At 47.8% G+C, this 18,707-nt stretch overlaps 1 protein-coding gene across 5 annotated transcripts in view; it reads right to left on the reverse strand.

Moving 5' to 3' along the window:
• Positions 1 to 18,707, reverse strand: part of WDR62 (WD repeat domain 62) — a 52,513-nt gene that overhangs the window by 27,478 nt on the left and 6,328 nt on the right. For all 5 annotated transcript variants that reach the window (XM_064381444.1, XM_021676542.2, XM_021676541.2 and 2 more), the window contains exons 4-10: positions 13,666 to 13,723; positions 13,254 to 13,424; positions 12,243 to 12,380; positions 11,653 to 11,835; positions 9,970 to 10,130; positions 8,177 to 8,366; positions 1,723 to 1,860 (exon numbers count right to left, since the gene is read on the reverse strand). In XM_064381444.1, the coding sequence (XP_064237514.1) occupies positions 1,723 to 1,860; positions 8,177 to 8,366; positions 9,970 to 10,130; positions 11,653 to 11,835; positions 12,243 to 12,380; positions 13,254 to 13,424; positions 13,666 to 13,723 (1,039 nt within the window). The remainder of the gene's footprint in view (positions 1 to 1,722; positions 1,861 to 8,176; positions 8,367 to 9,969; positions 10,131 to 11,652; positions 11,836 to 12,242; positions 12,381 to 13,253; positions 13,425 to 13,665; positions 13,724 to 18,707) is intronic.

Below are 18,707 nucleotides of genomic sequence, written 5' to 3' on the forward strand. Positions count from 1 at the left end.
TTCTTCATTAGTAAAGCAACTCTAATTTTGAGCTGGGAGTTTTGCCAATCAGAATAATTATTTCCTCGTCTCACCTCCGCTGAAGCTAGATGAGAATATGTGAATAAATTCTGAACAATTAAATATGAAGCAAGTCTTTTCTTCATCTTGCAGCCTGGAACTTGGATATGATAACAGGAGCCCCACAGCCACACTGGGTTATGAGGACATAAGCTACTTCTTCAAATGACAGAGAGCTGGAAGGCCCTTGGATCCCTAAGGGCTTCCTGCAGAATGGTCTAAACTGGTTACCTTCAGACTCAGACTACTTTTATGAGTCAGAAGCCTAACTTTTACCTCTTCTTTTGAGTTTTTCTATTGTGTGCAGCCAAAAACAGCCTGTATGTCACAGGTACAGAGGAGACGATGGTAGCACTAGGTGGGGAATGAGGGTAGTAATAAAGGTGCACCTGCTACAGCCTCTCGCATCGAGGGCCTTTTTAGTTCCAATTGCATTGGCCTCTTTCCTGTTTTCCAATTCACCCAGCTGTTTCCCACCCCATGGCCTTCGTACAGGCTAATGCCTAAGTATTGACCCTCTTCCCTTTCCTCTTTACTCCTCCCAATCTCAACTTAGCTGTCCCTTCCATGGGAAGCTGCTCCGGATGTCCCAGACAAGTTCACATGCTGCTGCTCTATGTCCTACTAGCACCCTGCACATTTCACGGTGCTTGCCGCACTTGTGATTGTGCATAACATGGATGGTTGTTAGTTCACTGTTTGCCCTCACTGGATTGTGTGTGCCACAGGGCAGCAGGAGAAGAGTCTTAGTCACTGTTGTGTCCCTAGCATGCAGCAAAGCACGTGGCATGGACCTTAATAAATATCTGCAGAATAAATGAATGCATGACTCAGGTCTCAGCTCCCAGAGAGGCTCCTTCGCTGGCCTCGCAATGCTAACCAAAATTTCTTCAGCAAACTTTTCTCCCCAGCCTCCCATCATGGCTCTCGCCAGCATTCTGCTTGCACACCCCTGAGGCCTCACTGTGTGGCAGCCAGTGGACAGGGGAGCCCCAGAATGGCTGGGCTCATCAGCTGCTCTCCCAGGGAGTTCCATCTCAAGACTTAGGAAGCAATTTCACCTCTGCTGGGTGTGTTGGGGCTGCCTGGAGTGGCTGTGTCCACACATCTGGAAAGCAGGAGCCAACTGGCAGAGAATCAGAGGGGACAGATCATGCCACCTCAGAGGGGGAGCAGGAGAAACAGAAACAAGAGGAAGGGACGCAGAGAGGGACCCGCCTTGGCTGCCAGTTCTTGCCCTGGTGGAACCTAACATCTAGGGTCCATCAGAGTCCCTCCTGCCCCTGCATCCACGCTTACAGTAGGTCTTTATTCCTCCTGAAAGATGGCTCACACGCCAGGCGCAGTGGCTAACACCTGTAATCCCAGCACTTTGGGAGGCCAAGGCAGGTGGATCATGAAGTGAGTTTGGGAGCAGCCTGGCCAATGTGGTGAAACCCCATCTCTTACTAAAAATACAAAAATTAGCCGGGCACAGTGGCTGGCGCCTGTAATCCCAGCTACTCGGGAGGCTGAGGCAGGAGAATCACTTGAACCTGGAAGGTGAAGGTTGCAGTGAGCTGAGATCACGACACTACACTCTAGCCTGGGTGACAGAGCAAGACTTCGTTTATTTAAAAAAAAAAAAAAAAAAAAAAAGGGCTCACAAAGGAAACCACTCACATTGCTGAAGATGTTTTTCTGCCAGTTAGAGTCAGGGCTGCTGTCCAAGTTCCAGAAGCGAATGGTGTTGTCTGAGGAGCAAGTCAGAAAAGATCCTGATGGCAAACAAGCTCTCTGGTCTTCAAACTCAGGATACACCTACAGTTCCCAGAGGACAAGGCAAAAGGTGACTCAATGACAGCACTATGACTTAGTGTTGAATTTTTGTGAAAAAAAATTTTTAAAAAGTAGGTTACAGATAAACAGGTATCATGCAGTACTTTCTATGCTAAAAATTAACAAGGCAAAAAAAAGGACACAAAATGCTACCATATATTGTACATGTCCCACCTTCAGCTTAGGCCTTAACACATAACCTCAAATAAACTTCCAAGGGAAATGTGGAACTCAGTCAAACATCACTAAGCACAAAAGAAAACAATGTACCATGAGCAAGAAGCAGCGGAAGCAAAAGAGTCTAGCAAGACTTCAAATACTGAAATTATTAAGTCAGGGGAGGTGGTGCATGCCTGTAGTCCCAGCTACTTGAAAGGCTGAGGCAGGAGTATTGCTTGAGGCCAGGTGTTCAAGTTCAGTCTGGCCAACATATGAGACTGTGTCTCAAAACAGACAGACAAATCAAAACCAAAAACAAAACAAAAACACCCAAATTGGAATTATCAGACAGAATATAACTACAACTAACATGTTTAAAGAACTAGGCCGGGCGCGGTGGCTCAAGCCTGTAATCCCAGCACTTTGGGAGGCCGAGGCAGGTGGATCACGAGGTCAAAGAGATCGAGACCATCCTGGTCAACATGGTGAAACCCTGTCTCTACTAATACAAAAAATTAGCTGGGCACGGTGGCGCGTGCCTGTAGTCCTAGCTACTCAGGAGGCTGAGGCAGGAGAATTGCCTGAACCTAGGAGGCGGAGGTTGCGGTGAGCCGAGATCGCGCCATTGCACTCCAGCCTGGGTAACAAGTGCGAAACTCCGTCTCAAAAAAAAAAAGAACTAAAAGATTGGCTGGGCACGGTGGCTCATGCCTGTAATCCAAGCACTTTGGAGGCCAAGGCGGGTGGATCACCTGAGGTCGGGAGTTCAAGACCAGCCCGACTAACATGGTGAAACCCCATTTAAAAAAAAAAAAAAAAAAGAACTAAAAGATATATATTTACATATATTATATATGTTTACATATATTATATATATATATATTTTATATATTTTTGAGAGACTCTCACTCTGTCACCCAGGCTGGAGTGCAGTACTGAGATCTCAGCTCACTGCAACCTCCATCTCCCAGATTCAAGCGATTCTTCTGCCTCAGCCTCCTGAGTAGCTGGGACTACAGGTGTATGCCACCACACCCAGCTAATTTTTGTATTATTAGTAGAAACGGGGTTTCACCACATTGGCCAGGCTGGTCTCAAACTCTTGACCTTGTGATCTGCCCACCTCAGCCTCCCAAAGTAGTGGGATTACAGGCGTGAGTCAACATGCCCAGCCTAAAAGATAATTTTGACAAGATTAAAAGTATGCAGCCAACCAGAAATTATAAAGATTAACCAAGCAGGGCTGAAAAACAACAAAATAGAACTGCTTCTAGAAATTAATAAAAAAATACTAAAAACCAAAGATTAGATATAATTGAGGAGAAAATTAAGTGAACTGAAAGACAGAACAAAAGATATTTAAAATGAAGCTGAAAGGGACAAACAGCCACTATATAAAGAGATTTCAAAATATGGAAGACTGAGAACCGGGAAGATGACAGTAGTGGCATTAATTTTTTTAATCTCCCAAAATCGCCACATAAGAAAAACATCAACCAGACAGCAAAACCCAAACTTACAGACAACATTTATAGCAAAACTCAGTGACAAAATATTCCCATCACCCTCAAAATACAAGTGTGTGGGACAAACCACCACCAGCCACAAGACCTACATATCATCAGCATGCATGTGGGAGACAGAGAAGCAACGAGGCATCTCACAGACCCAGCAGCACAGTAATTCCAAAGCAGTCAACAGGTGTTCATTGGAAAGCACACTGGCCAAACTGAACAGCAGCTGAAACTGGGAGGGTTTCATCCACCCCAGCAATGCTTGCGTGCAAGGGGTAAGCCCTAAAGGGACCGGAGAAGATCCTGTGAACTCTCAAAACTGAGCTGCCAGGGCTCCCCTTCAGGACAAAGCCCCACACTGAAGAGAAACTGCTGAGAGTAGAAACAAAATTGATCAATAACAACAGGGACAGAAGAAATAAACAGGAGATTCAGATTAAAGGAGAGACATAACACCTAAAGAGGACCATAAAAAGGAAGTATCAGAAAGCAGGCTGACATACACTATAAAAATAACAGAAGCAGGTAATCCCAGCACTTTGGGAGGCTCAGGCAGGAGGACTGCTTGAGCCCGAGTTTGAGACAAGCCTGGGCAGCATAGTGAGACCGCATTTCTGCCAAAAATAAAAAATTAGCTGGGCATTGTAGTGCATGCCTATGGTCCCAGCTACTCAGGAGGCTGAGGCAGGAGGATTGCTTGTGCCTATGAGGTTGAAGCTTCAGTGAGCTGTGATCATGCCACCAGCCTAAGCAACAGAGTGAGAGACTCTCTTAAAAAGAAACAAAACAAAACAAAACAGGCCACCCTGTCCCCCCCAAAAAAACAGAAGACGAGTTCTTTCTTGTGAAGTTGGAAAAACTGTCCTGAAGCACACCATCTTCTAAAATTTCAGAAAAACCGGTATCATATAAAAATGAACAACAGGAAAGGACCAAGGTCAAATCCAATAGTTACTCTTGAAAAAAAAAAAAAGCACACCAGAAACATATTTTCACAAAAAAAGATAAAAACTGTAACTTACTATTTCAAAAGAAGGTAAAAGATATTTTTTAAATGATCCAAGATATGAAAACCAACCTAGAAAAACTCAGAAACAAAGTGATATAACTTAAAGAAAGAACTAGAAGGTCGGGTGTGGTGGCTCACGCCTATAATCCCTGTACTTTGGGAGGCTGAGGTGGGTGGATCACTTGAGGTGGAGTTCAAGACCAGCCTGGCCAACATGGCGCAACCCTGTCTCCATTAAAAATACAAAAATTAGCCGGGCATGGTGGCTCACGCCTGTAATCCCAGCACTTTGGGAGGCCGAGGCAGGTGGATCACGAGGTCAAAAAATCGAGACCATCCTGGTCAACATGGTGAAACCCCATCTCTACTAAAAATACAAAAAATTAGCTGGGCATGGTGGCGTGTGCCTGTAATTCCGGCTACTCAGGAGGCTGAGGCAGGAGAATTGCCTGAACCCAGGAGGCAGAGGTTGCGGTGAGCCGAGATCGCACCATTGCACTCCAGCCTGGGTAACAAGAGCGAAACTCCGTCTAAAAAAAAAAAAATAATACAAAAATTAGGCTGGGCATGGTGGCTCACGCCTGTAATCCTAGCACTTTGAGAGGCCGAGGTGGGTGGATCATGTCAAGAGATCGAGACCATCCTGGCCAACATGGTGAAACCCCATCTCTACTAAAAATACAAAAATTAGCTGGATGTGGTGGTGCAGGCCTGTAATCCCAGCTACTCAGGAGGCTGAGGCAGAAGAATTGCTTGAACCCAGGAGGCGGAGGTTGCAGTGAGCCAAGATCACACCACTGCACTCCAGCTGGTGACAGAGGGAGACTCTACCTCAAAAAAAAAAAATAATAAAAATACGAATTAGCCAGGCTTGGTAGCACGCAACTCTGGAGGCTGAGGCAGGAGAATCACTTGAATCTAGGAGCCTGACATTGCGGTGAGTGGAGATCACACCACTGCTACAGCCTGTCCGACAGAGTGAGACTCCATCGCAAAAAAAAAAAAGTTTGTACTTGCATGTTCATAGCAGTAGTATTCACAATAGCCGTAAGGCAGAAACAAACCAAGTGGATGTTGACTGGTGAACAGAGAACAAAATGTGTTCTATCCATAAAATGAAATATTATTCAGCCATAAAAAGGAATGAAGTACTAACACATGCTACAACATGGATGAATCTTGAAAACATGACGCTAAGTGAAAGCCAGGCACAAAAGCCCACATATTCTATGATTTCATTTATAAGAAATATTCAGGTCAGCATGGTGGCTCACGCCTATAATCCTAGCACTTTGGGAGGCTGAGGCGGGTGCACTGCCTGAGCACAGGAGTTCGAAACCAGCCTGGGCAACATGGTGAAACCCTGTCTCTACTAAAATACAAAAAATTCACCAGGTATGATGGCATGTTCCTGTAATCCCAGCTACTCTAGAGACTGAGGCATGGGAATTGCTTGAACCTGGGAAGTGGAGGTTGCAGTAAGCCAAGATTGTGTCATTGCATTCCAGCCTGGGTGACGAGCAAGACGCCCCCCAAAAAAAAAAGAAAGAAAAAGAAAGAAAAGAAATATTCAAAACAGGCAAATCCATAAAGACAGAAGCAGATTAGTCATTTCCAGGGATGGGAGGAGTGGGAAATGGGGAGGAGTGCTTAACAGACACAGGATTTTTGGGGGGGAGGGGTGGGTGATGAAAATGTTCTGAAACTAGAGTAATGATGGCTGCATGACATTTAAGTGTACTAAATGCCACCGAATAGTACACTTTAAAATAGTTAAAATGGTAAATCTTATGTCATGTATATTTTACCTATATATATATATATATATATATATATATACAATTCCCTATTCCAAAATAAATGGGGGTCAAAAGGGAGAGAATATAGTATATAATGGCTATTTTACCCCTATATATATATATATATATATATAATTCCCTATTCCAAAATAAATGGGGGTCAAAAGGGAGAGAATATAGTATATAATGGCTACATATTCAGATCCTGTAGATACGGTAAAATTATTTTTAAAATTGGACAGAATAGAGAGAACATACACAATACAATTGTTTTAACTGTCTTCAGAATTGAATAGTTGTCATTTTCAGATTGTCGAATGTACAATGTGGGAAAAAGCAAATGAGTTACTGGGGATATTCGAATTCCACCATTTTTTGTGTCCGTAAGAACTAGGTTCTGGAAGCATCAACTCAATAGCTATGAGCATCCCTAATACTCAACCTGTGATTTTGAAATCCCAATTTGTACTAAAAAAATAAACATAGCCTTTTTTTTTTTTTTTTGTGATGGAGTTTTTGCCCTTGTTGCCAGGCTGGAGTGCAATGGCGCAATCTTGGCTCACCGCAACCTCTGCCTCCTGGGTTCAAGCGATTCTCTGCCTCCTGAGTAACTGGGATTACAGGCATGCGCCATCACGCCCAGCTAATTTTGTATTTTTAGTAGAGACAGGGTTTCTCCATGTTGGTCAGGCTGGTCTCGAACTCCTGACTTCAGGTGATCTGCCTGCCTCAGCCTCCCAAAGTGCTGGGATTACCGGCGTGAGCCACCGGGTGCAGGCCTTTTTTTTTTGAGACAGGGTCTCACTCTGTCACCCACAATGGAGTGCAGTGGCTGGATCTCAGCTCACGGCAACCTCTGCCTCCTGGGTTCAAGCAATTCTCCTGCCTCAGCTTTCTGAGTAGCTGGGACTACAGGCACGTACCACCATACTCAGCTAATTTTTGTATTTTTAGTAGAGACAGGGCTTCACCATGTTGGCCAGGATGGTCTCGATCTCTTGACCTTGTCATCTGCCCACCTCAGCCTCTCAAAGTGCTGGGATTACAAGTGTGAGCCCCCAAGCCCGGCCAATTTCTTGCATTATTAGTAGAGATGGGGTTTCACCACCTTGGCCAGGCTGGTCTTAAACTCCTGACCTCCTGATCCACCCACCTTGGACTCCCAAAGTGCTGGGATTACATTGCACCAGGCCTGCCTGGCTAATTTTTAAAAATTATTTGTAGAGACGGGATCTTATGTTGTCCAGGCTGGTCTCAATCTCCTGGGTTCAAGTGATCCTCCCGCCTTAGCCTCCCAAAGTGCTGGGATTACAGGTGTGAGCCACCATGCCCTGCCTTCAACTTAAAAAAAACAAAACAAAACAGTGAAATACATAAACATCCTCCACAGCAAAGCTCTCTGTGCAGTGCATGTTCCTCCCGTAGGGCCTCTGCTTGTGGTTCTCCCCAGCAGTTGTAGGTCTCACTCCTCAATTTCCTGCAGGTCCCAGCTCAAATGTCATGTCCTCAGGGAGGCCTTCCCTGATCTTGTTCCTCTCTAGAATACCATCTGGATTTCCCTTCCCTGCCTCATTTTTCTTCAGAGAGTTACTGTTGGTTGGCGTGTTTTTCACTGATGATGTTTCTAGGTTTCCTTTCCCACCCAAATGTGAGCTCATTAAGGACAGGGTTTTTGTCTGTGTCCTCAGCACCTAGGACAGGGCCTGATGCATAGGAGGGGGTCAGTGAGTATCTTCTGAAGGAATTACTGAATGGGTTCCCAAACTGTGGGGAACTGTGCAGAGGCTGAGCAGGGGCAGAGAGAGGAAGGGGCTCACCTCCACATTCCAGACATAAGAGCTGTGGAAGAGCTCTGACCACACCTTGCCCACTCTGTTGATGTCTTTGATGTCCCAAATGTAGATGCTGTGGTCCTTATACACGCAGGACAGCCACTGGTGGATGGGGTCGAAGGTCAGTGCCACTGTATCTGGGTAGACTGCTTCTGCCTTCCTGTGGAAGAGGAAGCTAACAAGGCCACGTGGGTCATCAATCACCATCACTGTCACTGAGTAGTGACAGCCACCTCTAGTGACAGTGGAGCTGCCTCCCCGGCAATGCCATCCCTCATGGTGTTTGTGGCCATGCATCTCTCCTGCTCCAATTCCACTTCTCCCTTTTCCCTCTTCCTCTGCTTTGCTTCTCATGTAGAGGATACAAACTGGAAGCTTCTGCCTGGCTCTGAGAGCAATTGGGTTTTTGATTCCTATGCACATTTCTCTCCCATCGTTTCACCCAATCCAAGCTCCTGCTCTCTAAGCATAGAAAGATAATAAGCATGTATCTCAGGCCCCACCTCTTCTTGGCCTCACCAACGCATGATCAAAAAGCCTGTGTCCTAAGGAGGCTGGGGAGCTGCCCTTTGGCCTGGGGTCTCCCTACAAAGGCTACAATTTACTGAGCATTTATACTGTTCTAGCCAAGCGTTTTATCTGCAATAAATTCTCACAACCATGATCAAAGCTAGGTACTATATTTTACACATGAGAAAACGGAAGCACAGGAAGGTATAGTCACCTTCCCGAGGTCACACAGCACAACAGAAGGCAGCAGAGTTGCGAACCCTGCTACTCAATACAACACTGCCTGTGGGTTGCTCACCCCTCCTTTCCTTCATGACACCCAGTTCCCCTGTTCAGGCCCTGTTGTGGAAAAGGCACCCAAGAGTTAGTATCCAGAAATCCACAAAGAGGCAGCCCTAAACACCCAGCACCCCCTGGTTAGGTAGCCCCTGATTCCATAAAACAGACTTGCAACAAAGGGGAAGACAAGCCACAGCCTAGCGTTTTCGTCCACTCTTGACACAGCAGCCAAGGGACCTAACATGTAAGGCCGGTCACTTACTCCAACGCGTGAAACCCCCAGCAGCTGCCCACTGACCTGAGGATAGACTACAGGTGCCCCACGCTGGCCTTGTCTCCCACCATCCTCCCCTGGTATACTGGGCTCTGCCCACACAGTCCCTTACTATTCCTGCACCATGACAAGCACAGTTGGGGGTCACCTCTACTGCTGGGACCCAGCTCTCCAAACACCTATAAGCAGCTCCTTCTCACCAGACACCCAATCAGCACAGTCCACCCTGGGCACTCCCAAAGCACTGATGCCGACCTGAAATGATCTTTTTTGTGTACTTGCTTATCATTGAGCCCCCTTGCTAGACTGCACAGAGGCAGTGATTTTGCTGCTTCATTATAGGTGTGTCCTGCTTCTGGCCCAGGGCTGGAACTTAGCAGCTGCTTAGTAGGGGTCAGCCATGTGGCTGGAAACACTCTACCACATTCACACCTGCTCCACACTGTTCTTCACCACACTGACTGCTATCTGAAATTATACTTTTTATTCCTTTGTTTTCTCACTGACTGTTTCTTCCCCCACCCAGCCTCACTTCTCACTGTGAAGCCTGCCTCAGAAGGCAAGGCCTTTTCTGCCTTGTAATACCCAGGACTGAGAGTCATGATGGGTATTTCTGGAATGAACAGACAGATGGATGGATCTGGAAGCATGGATGAACGCCAGCAGAGAGACTCTGGGTGTGCCCCTCCAGCTCCCTCTCCTTGCAAGGCAGTACCTGGGCTCCAGTCCTTGTGCCACATCTACCCCAAGGTAGTGTGGCCTGGGCAGGTTGGCAAGGTAGTGCAGGCTGTGGGCCTGGAAGATGCGGACTATCCCATCCGTGCAGCCACAGAAGATGAGCTCCTGGCTGACACAGAGGCAGGAAGACAGGGAGACCTGTGGAGGCAAAGGGGACCCCAGTGGATTTGGTGCTTCACGTGGTCTGGCCCAGGGACATGGGGACTGACAGAGCAGCCTTAGGCCTCCAAAGAAGACTTATAGTTCCTTGGGTCTAAGACACCCATTTTAGCATATTTTAAGATTTTTGAAATCAGGATATAACATATGGCCACTATTGAAAGACATGGGCCAGCAGTCAGACAGAAGCATGAATGGGGACAGAGTTGTCACTGCTTTATACAGGGAAATGTAGCTGTGTATGGAAAATATCTGTTCAGCAGACTGCAACTTCAGTAAGTCGCTTGCAGTAACAGGGTTGAATTTTAGGCTTAAATTTTATTCCCTATTGCTTCCAAACAACTTCATAAAGACTATACTCCAAAGCGGTACAGAAAAAAGTTACAGTATCTAGGAAGAGCTGTCTATTCTATCAGGAAGTGCTAGACCTCTAGACACAGCTTAAAGGAGTTTTTCCAAAACTGTAAGGACTTAATTTATAAGTCATTTAGTGCTGAGGAATTAAACATCTATCTATTGAGAGTTTTTCACTTGGTTGAAAAAGACAAAATGAGGTTTAGTCAACTAGGTTAGAGATAAAACTTGAAACCCCTCCACGTGCCATTAACCTCAAAGGTGATCTCCAGAGTGAGTCACAAAGGCAGGACAAGAACAGGAAAGAAAACCACAATGCTCCAGCTGATTGCCAAATGGGCAACTGATTCCAGATGGGAAAACAGCTTGGACTGAAACCTTCAGATACTAAAGGAAAGGAGCTCTGCAATGTATTGATAGATCACGCTTTAGTTTAAAAGTTTATGGCCAGGCACAGTGGCTCATGCCTATAATTCCAGCACTTCAGGAGGCCAAGACGAGTGGATCACCAAAGGTCAGGAGTTCGAGACCAGCCTGGACATCATGGTAAAACCCTGTCTCTACTAAAAATACAAAAATTAGCCAAGGGTGGTGACAGGTGCCTGTAATCCAGGCTGCTTGGGAGGCTGAGGTAGGAGAATCGCTTGAACCTGGGAGGTGAAGGTTGCAGTGAGCCAAGATTGCGCCACTGCACCCCAGCCTGGGCAACAGAGTGAGACTCCTTTTCAAAAAAATAAAAGTAAAAATAAATAAAAGCTTGTGTATTTTGTGTAGTCTTTTTTGACTAAAAAATTATTAAATCAATGGTATCTCTGATTTTTATTTAAATGCAGTCCTCTACCAGCCAAGAGTGCTCAAAGGAGAAGAGAAATGTGAAGCAGATCAAATAGTGATGGGAAAAAAACTGTCACCTTGAGCCCATTTCAGGGTACCAAGCACTGTGCTCACGCCTTGCCTATATTATCTCACCTGACTTCCTTATCAGCTCTGTGGGGCAGCAGTACTCCCATTTTACAGATGTGGAACCGAAGCTCAGAGGGGGAGTCATTTACCACTAGTCATATAAGCAGAACCTGTGTGGTCAATACTGATGAGCAGCCCTGGAGAAAGACTCTGCCCCACTCATGGCAGAGAGGGAGGGTGGTACCTTCAGGTTGATCCACTTCTCCAGCACCCTCTTCTCATTGAACTGGCAGAGGAGGCCTGAGTAGGACACACAGAAGGTACTGCCCGCCATCCGGCCCCGACCGCAGGCCACACCACAGAAAATGTTGTTGTGCAGCTCGCCCAGTATGCCTGAGCGCCCTACAAGGGGTACTGTGCCCGTCACCTGGAGACACAGAGGGCACAGTGAGATACTGTCCACACAGCTGAGCCCCAACAGGGTCACAATGGGCCCTGCATGACCAGATAATAGGACACAACTAAACAGGAGAACCCCAAGAAGCTCTTCCAAATGGAGGAGAAGGAAAGAAAACAGTAGAGCCCTGACCCTCTGGTCAGAGGGGCTGGACAGCAGAAGTCCAAGAATGAGAGCTGGTCCTAGGGTCAGGGGGTTCCCGGCAGGGCCTGTGCATTAGCACCCTGAGAGCAGGCCCAGAAGCAGCAGCTGGGCCCCTGAGACGCCAAATGGTCTGAGACCACTGCCCCCAAATCTCAGGGAGAAACAGGAGCCCATGCTGCCACCGATGGTGACTCCCTTAGGGCCTGGCTGAAAAGGCAGGGACAGAAACTCACCTTTGTCTCGGTGGAGACTTCCAAGAACCAGAACCTCACATGCCGGTTCCCAACAGTGACAAAATAGCTGCTGTCCTCTGAGAAGGAGAGGGCAATGACTCTACAAGATACCTTGTTGGAGGCCACCACGATGTCTTTCTGGAAAAATAAGCACAGAGAAGCTCATGCCAGCACTCATTCCATTGAACTATCTGTGCCCTTGCTCTCAGCCTGGACCTCCCTGCTCATCCCCGCTTCAAGTCTGTCTTCCTGGGACCCTACAGAGAGCTGCTGTATGGGGAAACCTATGTGGGGCACTCTGCCCATTCCTCATCAACAAAGGAGGGGACAGAGGCTTGGAAAGGTCACCATGTGAGAGTATGTTCCAGAATTCTCACCAAGGGTCTAAGCTCTACAACCCACACACAGTGTTGGGGACAGTCGTGGCTGGGATGTAAGGATGACACAATCTATGGCTGTCACAGATAGGGCTCTTGCTCTGGGCCCTGCCCTGAGTCCTTCACAGGATAACCCACAGAATTCTGTCAGTGGCCCCATGAGGGAGGTGCTTCTCCACAATGCTGCCAGGCTCAGAGGCGGAGATGTCACGTGCTCAACTCAAGGTCACACAGTGGGCTATGGGCAGAGCCAGGACTTGGTACCCACTTCTGCCGGCTCCATAGCTGTTCCAAAGCCCAACCTTCCAGTGCTTATCAACTCACTAAAGTCTCACAACTCAACAAGGTAAGTACTACTATATCTATCTAACAAAGGAGGAAACAGACACAGAGATGTTAAGTCACTCGCCTAAGGTCACAGCTGGTGAATACAAAAATATTTATAATTCTTCTAGCTGGGAGCCTGTCTTGTGCCCTACAATAAGGGATCAGCATGCAGCAGGTGCTCAATAGCTGTCATCTGTTGGGTGAGTGGGCATTTTACTGCATCCTCTCCTATAGCTCTCCCAGTGCCCGAGACACAGGATGCTCTGGCAGCTGGCTGCCTACCACATGCCCACTGGTTGGCTCTTACCTTCCAGTCCCAGACGTTGAGCACCATGTCATGTTGGTAGCCCATGGACACGATGTGCTTCATATTGGGTGAGAAGGCCACACAGGCCACACCATACTTGTGGCCTAGCATCTCCGCCACCTGATTTTTCTCCTCCACATCCCAGATGCGCACGGCAGGCCTGTGCCCATTCTAGGAAAAGTGGGGTAATTACTGCTGCTAGACTCTGTACCAGGCATGGCTAGAGGGGTTGTCAAGGCTGAAGATGGCACTGCCACAGGGTGTGCCCAAAAGCCACCTCCCTTATCTGCCACTGGGCTGTTCTGGCCCAGGAAGGAGCTATTCCAGTGATTCCCAGGCCTGCTGGGAGCAGAAGGAATGACCCCCAAGACCCCCCAGCCCCCACTCCCACTCAATCATGATCATGACTCACCTCCCCTGTCACTATGTACTTCCCATCAGGGGAGAAGGCCAGAGCGCTCAGAGACTTCCTGCGGATAAGGAAAAGAGCTGATCACTGGTTCCACTGAGGGTGGGCAGCAAGACCCCATCCTGGTGACTTCCATAGCACTCTGCCCTCTCCTGCCTCCCAAGCCTTGGAAGAGGCCAGGAGGGGTGAGCTCAAGCAGCTCCCATAAAGCCAGTGCTGCTGGCGTGTCCAGCACAGTACACAAAGAAATGGGGGTAAAAGCAAAGGCCCCTTTCACCCTGAGACACCAAACCCAAATGGGGTAGACACTGTATAAGGACTCTGCTTTCTTTTCCCTTTACCACAGTGGGTACCCTAAGATCCTACCCACCCTATAACACTGGGAAATAGAGATGCAGGAAATGGTACAGGCCTGGCCTAACTCAAGGGGTGGTGCTGATGGGAGGACCCCGGCAGGCATATCAAGGGAGCCTTGCAGCATGTGCTTCACTGCTAAATGCTGAAGGTGTTCTGGAAAATTCATAAACAACCAAAATGTTTCTGACACTCCTAGCTAGCCTGCACAAGGACTGAATGAGCAGGCCAGCTGGCATGTTTTCGGCAGCAAGATTCACCATTCCCAGACAGTATGGTTTCCTTCTTCTCCTCCCTTTCTTTTATTCTTGTTTTTACCTTTGTTCCTTAACAATCTAATAATTGTCTCCCTATGTGAGATGGTAAATTGGCGTGCAGATAACTAAGTAAATGCCTCTTAAGTGAGACTCTGGCAACTTTAAGGAGTATTCATCATCAAGTCAACCTGCTTCCCAGGCTTCCCGTGGCTCCTTACTCCAGCAAACAGGGCAAGCTGCCTCCTGGATATCCACTCGCCTCTCTTTCCTCACTGACATAAGCCCACTTTTATGCTTGCAGCTACACAGATATAGCTACATGACTTAGTCTGGCCAATGAGAAATAAACTGACATGCTGTGTGGACTTCCCGAAGTACTCCTCAAAGGGAACTCTTTGCCCTGCTTCCTACCAGTTTCCCTCCTGAAATAAGCACACAACAGCCAGAACTCCATCTTGGGCCATGAACTGACTTCAAGACCAGAAGCCTCACAATAAACGAGGTGGAACACCAGGAGAGAAGGAATGGGGCCAGGCACGGTGCCTCATGCCTGTAATCCCAGCACTTTGGGAGGCAGAGGTGGATGGTCAGGAGTTTGTGACCAGCCTGGTCAACATGGTGAAACCCCATCTCTACTAAAAATACAAAAATAGCCGGGTGTGGTGGTGGGTGCCTGTAATCCCAGCTACTTGGGAGGTTGAGGCAGGAGAATCATTTGAACACGGGAGACAAAGGTTGCAGTAAGATGAGATTGTGCCATTACACTCCAGTCTGTGTGACAGAGTGAGACTCTGCCTCCAGAAAAAAAAAAAAAGTAGCCAGGTGTGGTGGCACGTGCCTGTAGTCCCAGCTACTTGGGAGGCTGAGGCAGGAGAATAGCTTGCACCCGGGAGGTGGAGGTTGCAGTGAGCCAAGATTGCGCCACTGCACTCCATAATGGGCAACAGAGCAAGACTCTGTGTCAAAAAAAAAAAAAGGAGTGGGGTCCCTAGTGATCAGAGACACTACCCCTGGGCTGCCCACCATGCAGGAAGAGCATGCCCTTGGGTTTTGAGCCACACTGTAAGGGGTTTCTGTTGTCTGTAGCTGCCCCTAACCTGTCGCATGCCCTGACCTTTTGCCTGGCCCTTTGACAAATGCTGTGTGGCCATCACTGAACTGATTCCTCATGCATACTTCACGGAGTCAGGGCTCTCATGAGCCACCTTTGCAGATGACGTGACTGCAACAAAGGGAAGGCCCCTGCCCGAGGTTACCTAACCAGACAGGGCAGAGCCCCGACCTCTAAGCCAGTAGTTCTCAGTCCTGGCTGCACATTAGAAGTCCCTGGGGTGCATCTGAAACGTGTCAAAGCCTAAGATTAGTTGAGTGAAAGTTTGGTGAGGAACAGGGTAACATTTGCTCAGTCTCAGAAAAGATGTCCCCAGAATACTTGCTAGTCACAAACGGGAAAAGAGAGGCTTTGAAGTGGAGGAATCTGGCAGGTACCATCTTGGCAAAGTGCTCCCAGTCAACAAAACCAGTCTTAGGAGACCTCCTGAGAGGAGGCACCAAGAAAACACAGTATCCCTTCTAGTTTATTCCTGCCAAAGATGCAGAAGCTGAGTCTGCCTGTGAGGAAGCATCGGACAAACCCAAATGCTGGGACATTCTACAAAATACCATGTCTACAATCCTCAAAAGCATCAAGGTCCTGAAAGTCGAGAAAAGACAGAAGAGCCATGTCAGCCTGAAGGAGACTGAGGCAACGACTCAATGCAATGTGTGGTTCTACACAGAATCCTCTGACCATAAATGACAATCGTGGGACAACGGCCGACTCCTGAATGGAGCCATCTGTGGAGTGCATGGGAGTGATGCACCCACTTTCATTTCCTGATTTTGCTGGATGTGTAACAATTTAGAAGGACTGTCAGGATTTTTTTTGTAGGAAATACACATTGAAGTATTTATTCTATTTTACTTTATTTTTTTTGGGATGAAGTCTTGCTCTGTTGCCCAGGCTGGAGTGCAGTAAGCGATCTTGGCTCACTCTGCCGCCCAGGTTCAAGTGATTCTCCTGCTTCAGCCTCCTGAATAGCTGGGATTACAGGCGCCCGCCACCACCCCCGGCTAATTTTTGTATTTTTAATAGAGACAGGGTTTTCCTATGTTGCCCAAGCTGGTCTCAAACTCCTGACCTCAAGTGATCCTCCTGCCTCCAAGGCCTCCCAAAGTGCTGAGATTACAGGCGTGAGCCACCGCACCCAGCCTGAAGTATTTAGATATATAAGGGCATTATGTCTACAACTGATTCTCATAATTCAGAACAATTGAATATGTATATAGACAACATTTGGCCAGGCGTGGTGGCTCATACCTGTAATCCTAGCACTTTGGGAGGCCAAGGCGGGCAGATTACCTAAGCTCAGGAGTTCGAGACCACCTTGGGCAACATGGTGAACCCTGTCTCCACTAAAACACAAAAAATTAGCCAGGCATGGTGGCACACACCTGTAGTCCCAGCTACTCAGGAGGCTGAGGATGAGAATCGCTTGAACCTGGGAGACGGAGGTTGCAGTGAGCTGAGATTATGCCATTGCACTCCAGCCTGGGTGACAGAGTGAGACTCTGTGGGGGAAAAAAAAAAAGCTAACATTTGGGAAATAGGTAAAAGGTCTTTGTACTATTCGAAGTCTGAAATTATTCCAATACAGAAAGTCTAAAAACTGCCAATGCCCAGGTTTCACCCCAGATCAACTGATTTGGCTTTCTCTTGGTGTCAGGCCCATGGGCTAGGTGATCCTGATATGCAGTCAGAGTAAAAACTGCCACACTGGCCACACCACTTCCTAACGCAGACCCACTGATGGTCAAGGGTGGGCACCTGCATGCCACCTACGACAGATCCGGGCCACCCACTCCACTGCCTACAGGTGAGAGGAACTGGCCACAGGGGCCTGACAAATGTCACTAAGCTCAGCCCATCACTGTCACAGGGGAATGTGGGCCCCAGAGGCCAGTATTTCTCACTTTTCCAAACAAGAGGGACATTTGGATTTTTGTATTAAAAAACTTGAAATGTCCCCTCATCCAACCTTTAAAACACACTGTGTCGGGCAAGTCTACGCAACTCTGGTTTGTGGCTGTTGCCTTATGAATGCTCTCCCAATTGAAGGTAGCTATTTTATTTCCAGTGGTGACTCCGAAAGAAGTGTCTCACCTGAGATTCCACAGTGAACAGACGCTTGAGCCAGGAGACTGGAACCCAGCTCTGCCCTTATCACCAGTGACTGAACCCACAGTTAGGAGCAAAGGGTCCAAAAAAGCCACTTTCAAGAGGGAATGCAATTCTGCCATGTAATAGGAACCTGCCATAGCTTAAGGACCATATCGTAGGAACCATAAGGGCAAGAGAAAACCCACTCCTTATCCAACCACCTGGAGAACTGGGCCAAAGGAGCTGAGCCTAAGCTATGCCAAGGAGGGACATGGGGTGCCTTCCAAAGGTCACAGCCTTATTGGGACCATAGCCCCAGGGTAACATAGAGATCACTTAGCCCCAAGGCAGAGGAGAGGGCCCTTTCCCAATAAACTTACAGCTGAAGGGATCTTTCTAAAACCCAAATCATGTTCAGTCTTTCTCTTAGAAAATGGCTATTAGGCCGGGAGTGGTGGCTCACGCCTGTAATCCCAGCACTTTGGGAGGCCAAGGGGGGTGGATCACGAGGTCAAGAGATCAAGACCATCCTGGCCAACAGGGTGAAACCCCATCTCTTTTAAAAAAAAAAAAAAAAGGAAATGGCCATCAATGTGCCAGACACTGCTCTTTGGTGCTAGGGACACAGAAATGAACTCAGAGAAAGTCCCTGCTCTCAGAGCACTCATACTAATGAAGGGAGACCCACAGGGAATACCATCAGTGAAGAAATTTGAACAACATATCAGAAGGGAGCAAATTTTGTGGAGAAAAGCAAAGCAGGGAATAGAACTGCTGGAGGGCTGGAGGTGAAAAGCACATCCCTGGCCTGTGGCGCCCTCCTGTGGCTGCTCTCTGTACTCAGCATGCTATCCAGCCCCTCCCCAAGGCTACAAGGCCGGCGGGATGCGGCTTCTACCTGTTGCAGCCTTATCTTCCCTGCTTCCTTTCTCCAGGTACCCGGATCCCTGGCCACTTCTAAACCTCCCAGGATTTTTAACCACTGCAGAGCGTTTGCCTTTGCTGTGCCCTCTGCCTGAAGCGCTCTCCCTACAGCTTCTTATGGGTCACCTCTCACTTCCTTCAGGTCTCAGACTCGGGGTGGCGTTCCCTGAGCCCTCTGATATGGCTTTCCTCCTATTCTCTGCCCACAAACCTGCCCCAAGACATCCCCCATCATTTCCTCCATAGCACTGATCATGATCAGCCAGTAATTAGCTGACTGGTTTACAGTCTGTCTCGCTCTAGCCAGCAGA

This window comes from Aotus nancymaae, unplaced genomic scaffold, assembly GCF_030222135.1.
Source record: "Aotus nancymaae isolate 86718 unplaced genomic scaffold, 86718_ANA_hifiasm-v0.15.2.pri h1tg000028l, whole genome shotgun sequence".
NCBI lineage: Eukaryota > Metazoa > Chordata > Mammalia > Primates > Aotidae > Aotus > Aotus nancymaae.